The following is a 14,097-nucleotide window of genomic DNA, read 5'->3' on the forward strand; positions in this document are numbered from 1 at the left end:
TGACATTTGGAGGAAAAAAACAGGAAAAAGTTCAGCTGGGTGCCGTGTGAGCCTTCATAGAATCAGCTGAGTTGGAAAGGACCTCCGAGATCATCAAGTCCAACCCTTGATCCAACCCTGCCGTGGTTCCCAGCCCATGGCACTGATGCCACATCCAGTCTCATCTTAAAAACCTCCAGGGACAATGAATCCACCACTTCCCTGGGCAGCCCATTCCAATGTCTGATTACCCTCCCTGTAAAGAATTTCTTCCTAATATCCAACCTAAACCTTCCCTGGCACAGCTTAAGACCATGCCCTCTTGTCTTGCTGACAGTTGTGTGGGAAAAGAGACCAACCCCCCCTGGCTCCTCCCTCCTGTCAGGGGGTTGCAGAGAGTGAGGAGGTCTCCCCTGAGCGTCCTCCTGTCCAGGCTGAGCCCCCCCAGCTCCCTCAGCCTCTCCTCACGGGAATTGTGCTCCAGTCCCTTCCCCAGCCTTGCTGCTCTTCTCTGGACCTGCTCCAGCCCCTCCATGTCCTTCCTGAGCTGAGGGCCCAGAGCTGGACACAGCACTCCAGGGGTGGCCTCACCAGCTCTGAGTCCAGGGGCAGAATCACTTCCCTGCTCCTGCTGCCACCCTGTTCCTGATCCAGGCCAGGATCCATTGGCCCTCTTGGCCACCTGGGCACACTGCTGGCTCATGTTCAGCTTCCTGTCCATCCCAAATCCCAGGTCCCTTCCTGCCTGGCTGCTCTCCAACCACTCTGCCCCAGCCTGTAGCGCTGCAGGAGGTTGTTGTGGCCAAAGGGCAGGACCCAGCACTTGGCCTTGTTGAACCTCATCCCGTTGGAATCAGCCCAACTCTCCAGCCTGTCCAGGTTCCTCTGCAGAGCCCTCCTACCTTCCAGCTGATGGACACTCCTCCCCAGCTTAGTGTCATCTGCAAATTTGCTAGTGGTGGACTCCAGTTGGTTGCTTTCTGCAGAGAATAACTTAAAAGTTATTTCCTTTCACTCCTGGGGCGGTGCAGCGCTGACAAGTGGCCGCTCCCCTTCCCGGTGCTGGCAGGAGAGGGACGAGGAGCAGGAAGAGGAACAGGAGAAGGCAGAATAATGAAGCCGAGCCGGCACTGTGAGTAGGGTTCACCCCTCTGGGTTCGTGCCCTCCTCAGGCAGGAGCCCCCTGAGACCCCTCTCACCACGGGGAAGGGAAGGGAGGGCTGTTCCCAGCTCAACACCCAGCTTTTAGTCTGGAATAATTCATGCCTGAGTCTTAAATATATTCCTTTTTCAGCTTTTTTCCCTCTGTTAAAGTCCTGCTGCGTACGGGTGGGTGTGTATGAGCGAGGTGGGGCTGCGTGGGGATATTTAATCAGCTAAGCACGGAAAACACACCCAATACTGTGCTTACATTTAGTGCTTTAATTGCTGCCAAGGGGCAAGTGAACACCGGAGGGAGAAGGGAATTTGGGAGTTGCCATAAGGTAGCACTGCTAACACAGGACCCAAGGGAATGGCATGAAGCTGCGTCAAGGGAGGCTTAATTTGGATATTAGGAGAATGTTTCTTTACCCAGAGGGCTGTCGACCAGCACCTCCAGATCCTTTCCTGCCAGGCACTTTCCAGCCCCTCTGCCCCCAGCCTGCAGCTGCAGGGGGGTTGTTGTGACCCAAGTGCAGGATCCCGCATTTTGCCTTGTTGGACCTCATGCCACTGTCCTCAGACCATGGATCCAGCCTGTCCAGATCCCTCTGCAGAGCCTTCCTGCCCTCCAGCAGATCAACAGTTCCACCCAGCTTAGGGTTGTCTGTGAACTTACTGAGGGTGCCCTCCATCTGCCCTCATCCAGATCATCAATAAAGATATTAAAGTGGCCCCAGCACTGATCCCTGGGGGACACCAGTAGTGACCAGCTGCCAACTGGATGCAGCACCATTTACCACCACCCTGGGCCAGCCAGTTCCTAACCCAGCACAGAGTGCCCCTGTCCAAGCCATGGGATGCAGCTTTTCCAGGAGAACGACGTGGGAGACAGTGTCCAAGGCTTTACTGAAGTCCAGGTAGACTCATCCACAGCCTTCCCCTCATCCACCAGGCAGGTCACCTGGTCATGCATAGAAGGAGATCAGGTTGGTCAGGCAGGACCTGCCTTTCCTAAACCTGTGCTGGCTGGGCCTGATCCCCAGGTTGTCCTGTTTGTGCCATGTGATTGCACTCAGGATGATCTGCTCCATGATTTTCCCAGGCACCACGGTCAGACTTAACAGCAGTTAGACCTTTTGTACTTTCTCTTCTATTTAGGTAAAATGCCACACTGTTGAGACTGTTTTGCAACAGAGTTGCTCCTTAGTTTTGATGGAAAACAGTGAAAAATCATGGTAAAGATAAACCTACCAAGCCTATAATAGAAAAAGCAAAAAATCTGACTGATGATCTCTAGATCTTTGCACCCCACCATCTCCCCAAAAACAATCACTAAAATCTCTCAATAAACTTGCAGTTTTCACTTAATTCTTCCTGGGTTTTGAAACTCGTGACTTGGCCTCCTTTACAAATTAAATACATATTGTGTATAAATCTGGTTTGTTTTTTTTTTAGTATTCAAAAAGAGAAAAAGTGAGTTTCGTTCTACTTGGTTCCACCAGTTCTCCTTATTTGTGCGAGTTTATTTTGTCAGTGCTCATGTTCACACTGACTGCATGAATGAAATGTTGGAGTAATTTTCTGTATTTCGTGTGGGTTTGCACCACTAGTAGTCATAGAGTGAGAAATTTCTCATATGTAGTAATTAAGGAAATTTGTAATATCTGAAGATTCATTATATTTCTCTTTCAGTCTTAATCCTTTGATTAAAGTACTGTAAATTTCTCACAGTGTCTTTCTTAAAGTCACACAAATGTTTCTGCAGTGTTTTGTTGGGCTTTTGATTTTTAAAGCCAGGTAGAATGCAGGAATAACCACATGCACAAATACAGGATATGGAGGTAAAATCCAGTCTTTATGATAGATTCTAAACAGAACCTGAGTCAATAAAGTCTACTCTTAAAAAAAAAAAAAAAAAAAAGGGCTAAGTTCCTTCTGGCACATATAATCAGAAGTAAAGTCTCAAGAATGTGTTTGTTGGACTAGTGTATTCATTCTGCAGTTTTTCAGAATTTGGATGCAGACCAATTGGGCAGAATTCACAGGAAAGTGGTAGAACCTGCAAAACAGGACATGAGGAAGACAAGTGGAAAATTTGGCCTTATTCTAGAGAAAAAGTAGGGCAGAAATCTAAATGTTTATAAAAGGCAGTTCCAAGAAGGAAAGGAAGGGAGTGTAGACTGTTATAAGAAAGATTTAGACTTGATAATGCACAACATTTTCTGGACAGCTGTAAAAGTGAACATACTGAATATTTTTGGACACTGGTTCTGTTGAACTTGGTTTTCAGGACTATAAAAGTAATAATTTTCTTTTTTTTTTGTTTCAGCAGACCCTTATTTTCAAGCACATGTTTCTTTACACATCAGGCAGTGTCTCGTGCCATTGCAACATCTGTGTTCCACAATTGCAGTGTGAGGCTTCCTTGTTCAGCATCATAAACTAGGTGGTGCATTTCTTCTAGATCAGGAATTCCTGATACCATTTCTGGTGTTGAGGAAGAGTACACATTCAATATGGAATTTACATATATTTCTTCATAGCCACGAAAATTGTGGATCCTATTATGTAGGTGCACTGCTAATACAGTCCATGGAAACTCTGATATGGCTGAGGGAAGGTGAAACAGTCACTCTGGTTGTGTTTGAATGTCTCCATCAATGACAGAGACAGTGGGGCTGAGGGCACCCTCAGCAAGTTTGCAGATGACACCAAGCTGTGTGGTGTGGTTGACCCTCCTGAGGGATGGAATGGCATCCAGAGGGACCTGGACAAGCTCAAGAAGTGGGTCCATGGGAATCTCATGAGGTTAAATGAGGCCCAGTGCAAGGTGCTGCACCTGAGTCAGGGAACCAGCCTTCCAGTACCTAAAGGGAGCCGACAAGGAAGCTGGAGAGGGACTTTCTACAAGAGCCTGGAGTGACAGGACAAGGGGGAATGGCTTTAAACCAGCAGGTTTAGATTAGATAGAAGAAGTTTTTCACAATGAGGTGGTAAAACACTGGCAAAGGTTGCCCAGAGAGGTGGTGGATGCCCCATCCCTGGAAACATTCAAGGTCAGGTTGGACAGGGCTCTGAGCAACCTGGTGGAGTTGAAGATTTCCCTGCTTGTTGCAGGGAGGTTGACTAGATTACCTTTGAGAGTCCCTTACAACCTAAATTATCCTATGAATCTATGAATGCAGTCAGAGCTCATTGTGTGGACAAGGTTGTTTGGGCCTTCTTCAGTTATTTTTACCCAGCATGTTAAAAGGGTGGATGGAAGGAGTTCCCTTTATGGTCAGTGTTTTAAACCATTCCTGTGGCATTTGCCTATCACAGAAAGTCAATAGTAACTGCAAAATACCTGTGTGGCCTCTGGTACTTACTCTTCACAGTCAAAATCCTACTAGGATTAAGTTGAATTTCATGTTTCTTTGGGGTATTATGGCTGTGGATTAAAGGGGAGTCTTGGGGAGAGTTTTCTTCCTGAAGATCAAGTTTTAGAAACAAAAGGGATGGGAATAAAACAAATCCTCTCTTGCCACAGCTCTGAGGGCTGTGGTTAACACAGTATACCAGGCAGAAAACAGTCAGTTCGTGTAGCAGTGCCAGAAGGAAATGGAAGATTTTGAGTCCTGCTGTGGGGTTTTTTGGTTTGTCTTTTTATTTTTCCCTTCATAGGTCTTGTGAGATTAACAGGGCTCTTGTTGACATCGTTGGCTGCTTGGTATTTGGGATTCTTCATCGCTGCTCGGGTACCCCCAACCACAATATCTAATGCTGAATTTCAAGGCATCAGAAAGAAACCAGTGTTGAGGGGTGTGTAATTGTACTTTTTTTTCTTTTTTCTTTCTTATACTATGTCTGATATTGTGTATTTATATGCCAAATGAGAAATGGCTTGTTAGCTAAGAAATTACTTAGTATGTGCTATTATAAGAAGGAAGTTGGCTGTGTAAAATTCATTATTACAAGGCCAAACTTTTTCTTGGACACTATCTGTGAAGAAATATGATGTCAGCGTATATTTGCCAGTATGCAAATGTAATTAATTGAACAGTGATGGAAGAACACCTTATTTGTTTGCTGGCATATAAGTGCAAAGCTATAGCTTTGCTTTTATCACATGTATTTCCTAATTATGATAAACTGTTGAACCACTAACCAGACTTTGTGATTAGATTCTCATTATTTTTATCTCTAATCTGACCAAGTGGCCTAATGTGTACATTTTTCTCATTCTGTGACTATGTTATTGTTTTTAAAAAAAAAAGGCTTAAAATGAGAATGGTAACTATTAACTTCAAGCTCTTGCTAGGAAACCTTCATCCCTCTAGCCCTTGTTTCCTGTTGTATGGAATAGCACAAAATAATTACTCAGATCATATTAAATGGGGCATTTTTCCCTGGATAAGAGTCAATGATAAGTTAAAGCCCTGACAAACCTGTGATAATGTTACCAGGAAAACTGTCAGGATGGGATTCTGTGTGTTTATGTTTGAGCTTAGAGTGTTGACATTTAGTGATTGTTCATTCCATGCAGAAATTGTTTATGCAGCATCCAAGGAAACGTTTTCCCACCTTTGCTGTTGTAGCCCCAGTCCCCAAAAGGCAAAAATGTGACCACTGGAGCCCCTGCCCACCTGGGAATTATGCCTACAGGATCCTCAGTGGAGGGGGCAAAGGAAAGATGGCTAAAATCTGTTTTGAGGATGAGCTGTGAGTACCAGTCTAACTTTGCATCCAAACAAGTGCTTTTTAGTGTGAGAAAGAGTGTGTGTTGTTTTGGCCCAGTAGCAGCAAATGAGTTCCTACCAGGGGTCTCCTATTCTGGTGAAAGACTTCTGAGCATAACTGACAGTATTTAGCTGTTTTGTCCAGTTTAGTTTTGTTTTGTGGGCTTTTTTTAAAGCTAATCTCATGTTATATTCTTTGTTCCTCTGAATAAGCTGCATCCAACTGTTAGTTTCCAGTATGATTTTTGATTTCCACGGAGCAGCACAGCACATTTACAGACTGTTGAGTGGTCAACACCTTCTGAAATTCAGGTTCTTTTATGGCTTTTCAAACTGGACAGGTGGAATAACTTCAAAACCTTGCAGTGAGCTCTTCTGAAGATACAGTCAACAAAGAACAGTGCCACAAACTCACATTTTATATTGGGGTTTTTTTTTCTCCTTTATCTTTCTGTCTGCATTTATATGAAGTATTTTCTTGGTCTGGCTCATTTTGAAGGACCCATTTTTAAAGGAAACTAACTGATACAATGGGCAAGATTTTTAAGCCACATGTCTTGTTTACTACAAAGTCTTGAACTAAATAACTTGAACTGAAGAAAACATAAACATCAGAAAATTGCTTAGCACTGGTAAATATAACTTTGGACCAGGTTCATTTTGCTGATACTGTACTTATTTCAATTCCAGGCTCATAAGTGAAGGGAATGGTAATGTTGGAAGAGGTATAAACATTGCCACTGTGAATTGTAAGTAAGAGAAAAAATGTTAGAGAGAAACATATTTTTGCACAGCGATAAATCACATATGTTCCTGGGGGGTTGGGTTGTTGGGTTTGTGGGTGTTTTTACCAGCTAGCATGGAAGGGAAAGGAAAATACTGCAAACTTGATTCATGTTAAACGTAAGAAAAACAAATCTGTGTGAGAAAAACAGTCTTCTGGGTAAACAGAAGGAACATGTTCAGAAACCAGTATAAGAAAATAGAGGATGTGTGCATAGAGGTGGTGTAAGTGCATTTTATTAGACAAAAAACCTGTAGCACAGCACAGATATCTGTGATCTCCAGCAGTAAGACTGAATTTTCAGCTTCAATCCTTGAAAAAATATATCTTCTGCTCCACTGATAAGGGGGAAGCAGTAACTGGGAAGTGCAGCTCTGCCTCAAGGTGCAGCCACAGCACAAATTCATTTTCCAGTCTTGGTCGGTGGACAGAAAGACAAATTCAAAGCTTGATTAATATTAAATTGCCATTATAAGTCTTTATGAGCAGTAGGAATCACTGGGAAGCAGAAGGTGCTCTTTATTCCAGATCTGGAGGCACCATTTTGATTCAAATGAATGGGAATGATGATGAAGAGCAGTGTCTTCAATTATGGATCCAGGGAAAAATGAATGCCTAAATCCTGTGGGGGAGAGGAAGAAAGGGAGTTCTTAGGCACAGTCAAGTTGGCTTTGATCACAAAACACTTATATTTCAATTTTTTTGTCTAAGCAAGATCTTGATCTTGTCTAAGCTTGCATGATTTTGTTGAAGGTTAAATTAACCATCGACAAGAATCCATTCCATTTTTTTTTTCCAGATAACTACTGCAGTTTTTTTCCAATAATCATAAAAACTTCACTGGTTATAACAGATAAACAGTTAAAAAGTCAGTTTTCAGCAAACAGCTGTAGAGTAAGAGGGCAAATACCCATCTTGAATGCATAAGCAAGATTATGGCACACAGGAGCAGGTAAATCTGTCCATTATCCTGCACCAATCTGGAGTGAGACACTTTTTCTACATGTCCTCTAATTAGATCAGTCAAACTAATGACTTTGCTCAACAAGTGTCTTATGGCATCACACTTGTCTTTTATTCCATGATGATAACTTTCTTTTATGAAGGAATATGGTCTTTTGTAAGAAGGAAGACAGAACTATTAAGCCTAAACCAACAACACAGAGGGAATAAAAAACGATTGTGTGAATTTCTCCTGTCTCCACTACAGGCTTTTCAATTTTCTGGTGACCTCTGCTCAGAAGCAACCCAGGCCTAGAATTCTGTTTTACCACTGACAGATTTTTGCCACCTTTTCCCCTCATCAGCACTGATAAACCTGCCATGCAGAGTCCTGTGCTCAGCAGAATCTGCCATCGTAATTTTTACCACAGAGGGATCAAAGACAAGCTAGAAAGGAATCAGGAGCTGCTGGATCTTCTCGCTAGAAATTGGTTAATGCACTCTAAATGGAAAAAATCTTCTCACACAGCAGGGATCCAAGCATGGTCTTGGATAATGAAAATCAGTTAACTCGGTTTGCATGGATTTAGAAATTTGTAAAATATTTTCAGTTGTTCGTGTCTTGTTTAACCAAAGATAAAGCATCTGAACAGCAGCATGACTGATGATGAATATTGGCCAAAATGTTTTGGAATTATTGATTATTTGCATGCCCAGTTTCTCATACAGTAGTGATGATTATTGTGTTTCTGTCTGCTGACATTCAAATGGTATGAAAGCTTGAGCATCTCAAACACTTCACAGAATAGTCTTAAGCTCATTCAAATATTCTTAGGCCTAACCAATTTTCCTATCAATGGTTGTGACCTAGTACAGTATATTTACATATAAAAACATGGAAGCACAAGGAAATTGATTTTTTTTCTTTCAAATAAGAAGTAATAAAAATGTTTTAGTCACACTTGGTGTGACTACATGAATCAAAATATTCTCCCCAAATCTTAAACTCACATTAGTCCACATTCCTATTTAAAAACTGAAACCAAAGAAAGCTCAGAAGCCAAATAATACAAGCAACCTAACTTTAGCTGAAACTGGTAAATATATATGCTTATAGAATAAAATAATAATTGCCCATATTTACACAAGTCTTTTTTTAATTACAGATAAAACAGGAAAAGTTACATCGACAAAATTTTTTGACATGTGGACAGGAGGTAAGGAAAAGAGTGCAATAGAGCTTTGTTAGTGTTTCAGCACTAAGAAAGGACTTATAGAATTATTCTGCTCTTTCCAATGATTATGTTTGTATCATCAACAGGGGTCAGCTAGAAACAAACAGCTGCTGTCTTCATAAAATATGCTCTGGCCAGATATGCTGACAAATGTTGCCTTAAAAGCTGAATTTCTCCTGTTGGTTGAGATAGTTGTATTTTTAAAAAAAAAATTTATTGTTCTTTTCTCATTTTTTTTTCTTTTTTTTTTCTTTTTTTTTTTTCTCCATTATTTCAGTCTGGTAGGAGTAACCCTTAACCAGATACTTCATCCAGATCCTTCACTCAGTAAAATCCCTTTTCCTGACATATTTTGTCGTATTTTAGTTGCAAAATCATCATAGGAGATATTCTAGTGTGTCTCTTAACATCCTTCCACCTAACCAGAAAGGTGATCTACTTGAAGAGTAGTTTATACCCATTTTCTAAACTTTGAACAGTAAGCTACTGAGGAGAAACAGAATGATCTGGGGCACTGGAAGCTGATTCTCTGACAACTTAAAAATGCCTGTGGCCTTCCATGCACGAACAGGACCGTGATGTGTGTGTGATGAATAATCAGTTGTGTGATTGATTCCCACAGACCACTCGGCAGAGATGATGAGTTTCCTCAGGAATGCCCAGGAAGGGACCCTCCTGCTGATGGCGACTCACGATGATGGAAGCACCTTGTAAGCAGGTTATTCAGGCTGAGGAACAGGGCTGGGAAGTGACTATTGAGTCAGGGGGGGAAGGAATGGTAAATTCCACTCTATAGTCAGAGTTGTTCCCTCATTTCCTGCCTGAAAGGTTTTGATTCCATGTCCTTTCCGTGCCTGCACATATCAGGTATGTTGATGTTCCCAAAGATGGATAATTGCGTTATACTGTTTAAAAGCACCCCAAAGGACACTGCTGTTACCTCTGAGTCACAACCTTCCTTATTCTTATATGTTGTTTATCCACACTTACAATTATGATATGCCTAGTTTTCATTCCTCCTTACATCTTAACCTGATTCTTTGGGTGCTTTTGACTCTTATGGGATTTTTAGCTGGATTCATGATCTTATAATCACTCAGGAAAATACTTAATCCACATCTGATGCCCTTGTCCTTACTTAAGAAGGGTTGGAATATGTTTGGGATACATTTCTTTTTCTGCTATGCTGTTACAAACAGGTTGTATTAACATCAGGAATGTGTTGAGGAGGAAGAAAATTCCATGAATTCAACATGAATTCTCCTGGGGAATTCAATGTCATGCTGCTAATACAATTCTCAGGACTTTTTAATTCTCATTTTTGCTTCTTCTGGCTTAATGCTTATTGTAAAGCATGAATCAACTGTGATCTTTTTCAGCATTTTTCACATCCTGAATTTTTAACACATTTTTTCACTACGTTTTCCTAGGTTGAAAAATGATGCCAAAAAATTAGTAGAAGAACTGGGAAGTAAAGAAATAATGAATATAAAGTTCAGGTCAAGCTGGGTTTTTATAGGTGCCAAAGGCTTCAAGCTCCCAGATGACATCCAAAAAGAAAAGGTCATGTTCGTTTTATTTTCACTTTATATTTGTCTGTATATCAAGGTATAACTTTCAGGTGCAGAATCTGTGAGTTATTTATAACAACTGCAGGCTGTTTGTGCATCATTCTGTGCTTTGGAACTGGGCCATGTGCTAGAACTGACTAGTACCACACTAGGACTAAATCAATGGTAGAAAAATTTTGGAAGTGACCAGAGACTCTAAAGAGGCTCAGTTTGGAAGTGTTCAACTTGATGTCCTGTGCAGAGACATTTTATTCTGAGAGGAAACCCAACACAGGTGTCAGGTCTTTGATGATGCTGATTCCCTCCAAAGCCATGTCAAACTGCCATAGTGGTTTTTTTTTTCCCAGAATATTACAGAATCACAGGATGGGTCAGGCTGGAAGGGACCACAGTGGGGTCATCTGGTCCCACCTCCTGCTCCAGCAGGGCCATCCCAGAGCACATGGCACAGGATTGTGTCCAGACAGTTCTGGAATATCCCCAGTGGGGAGACTCCACACCCTCTCTGGTCTCTGTTCAGTGCTGGGTCACTGCCCAGCAAAGAAGTTCTTCCTCCTGTCCAGGTGGAACTTCCTGGGCATCAGTTCCTGCCCATTCCTCTTGTGCCATTGCTGGGCCCCCCCGAGCAGAGCCTGGTCCATCCTCTGCCCCCTCCCTGCAGCCCCTACAGACCTGGGGGAGGTCCCCTCTCAGTGTCTGCTCTGGAGGCTGAACAGCCCCAGCTCCCTCAGCCTTTCCTGCTCCCAGAGATGCTCCATCCCTTCAGCATCTTCACATCTTCCTCTGGACCTGCTCCAAGAGCTCCATGTCCCTCCTGTCCTGAGGAGCCCAGAGCTGGACCCAGCCCTGCAGATGTGCCTCCCAGGGCTGGGCAGAGGGGCAGGATCCCCTCCCTGACCTGCTGGCAGTGCTCTTCCTGGCACACCCCAGGATTGGCCTCCTTGGCCCCCAGGACACACAGGGGCAGCTCTTTGTCCACCAGGACCCCCAGGTCCTTCTCTGCAGAGCTGCTTCCCAGCAGGTCAGCCCCCAGCCTGTACTGGTGCAGAATATTGTTGCAGAATTGTTCACATTTCAGAACTTCTGCTGGACAAAGATATTCAATTGAGTGTATATCACGACAGCCATCTGGGAAATAAATAAAGCACTCTGTGTAAGAGAGAAACTGGTGGAATCTTCACCCATTATGTCAAGCATGATGTGCTACTTTGCTTCCCGGTCCCCCTCCATCACCCCTTTCTCTTAAATGAGGTTTGACAAACTAGTGTGTAAATGGAGAGAACTAAATGTTGATTTTTGAAATTTATTTTATTTTTACAGATAAACCACTCTGACCGGAAGACCAACAGATACAATGGCTGGCCAGCTGAAATCCAAATAGAAGGCTGTATCCCAAGAAACCTGATTTGAACAAATGCATAACTCATTAATAAAGACAGTTCTATATTTTTATATCTATGACTCTTGTGAATGGCCTCCAGAACCCAATAAGCAGCTGAACACTAATAAGTCAAATAAGTAAAATAAGTCATATGCACAGTTTTAAGCCTTTCTTTCCTCTCTGTAGTTTTATTCTAAACTGAAAACAAATAGGTATTTTGATGAAAAGTGGAAATAAAATACTCTGTTTTGGAATTACAATGCTCAGAAAGTCAGCCATAAAATGCCATGATTTTTGAAAGTAAGTATACATTAGTATATTTTAAGGGTTTGGTTTTACTTGGATTTTTTTTTTTAGCAAGTGTTTTCTTTTGGTTCCCTTTAAAATACTAATATGCAAATAGAGCTTAACCTAAATTGTAGTATAGAATCCCTAGCAAGAAAGAAAATTACTTCTATCTTAGTTTATTAGTAACATTCTTTCTCTTCAGAAAAAGTATGGAAACAGCAGTCACATTTCTTGAGCTGATTTTAGTGATGTTGACAACACAGGATAGCAATGTTAACATTGCATGTTAACATGTAAAGATACAGTTACTTGAACTTTTTTTACCAAATTTAAGGTGAAAACCTATATAGTTTGGTTTAATTTTTTTTTTTCACCCTGTAAGTTTAACTTTAAAAAAATGTAGTGTCTTCAAGCAAGCTCAAGTGTTGTTCATGCAAACTACAGAATCAAACACATGGTTGAAAGGAAATCATAGAACCTTTTATTCCATTTCCCCTTTTCTGAAGCACAGCAAGTACGTCTGGACTGTTCTTAACTGCTGTTTGTCCTCCTCTTGTTCAGAAGCCTCCCATATGGCAGATCCCACAGCTTAAGTTGCTTCCTGTGGCATTCCACTCTTATTGTAGTTATTCCCCACACATACTGATTTAACCTAAAAGGACCAAGCCAATTACATGGAGAATAACTCATCACTATTCTTTTTATACCAGTCCATTATTCATCTGTAGACTGTCCCCATCAACTCCCCCCTCCATTGGCTGAACCCACCTGGTATGTTTTAATCTTTCTTTACACTTTTCTCAGCATTAAAACATTAGTTCAGCAACTTCGTGTTTCCTGCTTGAAGCCCTCTTGAAACCTCAAATGAAGCTTGGCAGATTCAAATCTCTACCCTTGTCACAGCTGTCACCGCCTACTCGTAGTCACTGCTGTGTTCCCAGCAGCTTTCTGGTATCACATCCCTCACCAGTCCCTAAAGTTTCCTGCTACCAGTTTGCAAACTGCTCCAAGTCCCAGGGGTGCTGCCAAAGAAACACTTAAATCAGTTTGACTTTGGCAGACTCGATGGTTGCTCCTTAGCACCTTGCTGCTGATGAGGTGGTTACAAATTGAGTACTTCAATGGCTGTTTCAATGTTTTCCCACATCTGTCATTCTTCTTGTAATAATAATATTTTATTCAGGCAGTGTTCATGTTACTGGCAGAACATTTATACCCTTACCTCATAATCACCCCTTTGTTACTTGCCTGAATTATAAAAATAACATAATTACAGTGCTAACTGTTGGCAATCCTCAGAGTCCTGGAGTCTGACAAGTCATTGCCTTCTGCTCCAGGCCACAATTAATCTTACAGCAATTACAATTAAATTTTACTTCAATTTCTGTTTAGCAGTTGCCATGAACTGTGCAAGAGCTCCAAGTAGTACATTTTCATGCCTTACACTTGCTCTGTTCTTCACTCTGTGCAAGCATCTCACTCTTTGCAATCCTGCAGTCTGAATCAAAGATGAAACCACACGAGAGCCTTTCACAGCACGAATTCATGAAAAATGACCTTTGACTCTCTGGTGTTTTCACTTTTCCAGAGATGAAGTTGAGTCATCTGGACAAGAGTGATGATAATCTGCAGTGCTGAATAGCTGTAATCAGCTTTGCTTTAATTTGTTCATGGTAGGCAGAGGAGCCTCAAGTGCTTTGATAACCCTCTGATCTGAAGAAATCATGGAAAAGTGATCACTGAGGCAAAATGGGTGCCACTTTTTCAATCATTTTTCAGATTAGAAGCAATCTTACAGGGGGTTAGTTTGAAAGTGGGATTTTGACTTTGCACCCAGGTCTTGAAGGCTTTTCCTCTCCTCGGGAGGAGTGAAAAAGCTTTTTTGTGGAACTGTAATCCTGAAAAATTAATCTGGGGAAAGGTTAAGTAGCTTTGGATTTATGAATAACCAAAAGATCATGAAGTTAAAGACTTTAATTTTGTTTGGGGGTGAGGCCATAGGGTGTAGAATCCCTAACACAGATCTCCTTCCTCCCTCACCTTCTCTGTCAGGTGC

General features: G+C 42.0%; 1 protein-coding gene across 1 annotated transcript; it reads left to right on the forward strand.

Moving 5' to 3' along the window:
* The first annotated feature begins 844 nt into the window (after positions 1–844).
* FAM3B (family with sequence similarity 3 member B) lies at positions 845–11,805 on the forward strand. Its single transcript, XM_018084027.1, has 8 exons — positions 845–1,111; positions 4,786–4,923; positions 5,700–5,823; positions 6,531–6,589; positions 8,733–8,783; positions 9,424–9,511; positions 10,232–10,364; positions 11,693–11,805. Exons 1-8 carry the CDS (start codon positions 1,093–1,095, stop codon positions 11,780–11,782), a joined length of 702 nt encoding a protein of 233 aa, XP_017939516.1. The 5' UTR covers positions 845–1,092; the 3' UTR covers positions 11,783–11,805.
* The last annotated feature ends 2,292 nt before the right edge of the window (positions 11,806–14,097 follow it).

Source organism: Manacus vitellinus, unplaced genomic scaffold (genome assembly GCF_001715985.3).
Source record: "Manacus vitellinus isolate BGI_N305 unplaced genomic scaffold, ASM171598v3 scaffold_7_pilon, whole genome shotgun sequence".
NCBI classification, from domain to species: Eukaryota; Metazoa; Chordata; class Aves; order Passeriformes; family Pipridae; genus Manacus; species Manacus vitellinus.

Bases quoted from the DNA above. Each gene is read 5' to 3' on its own strand.
- FAM3B (XM_018084027.1), top strand. The intron at 5,824-6,530 runs GTGAGTACCAGT...TTTCAATTCCAG, and splicing joins ATCTGTTTTGAGGATGAGCT to GCTCATAAGTGAAGGGAATG. The intron at 10,365-11,692 runs GTCATGTTCGTT...TTATTTTTACAG, and splicing joins ATGACATCCAAAAAGAAAAG to ATAAACCACTCTGACCGGAA.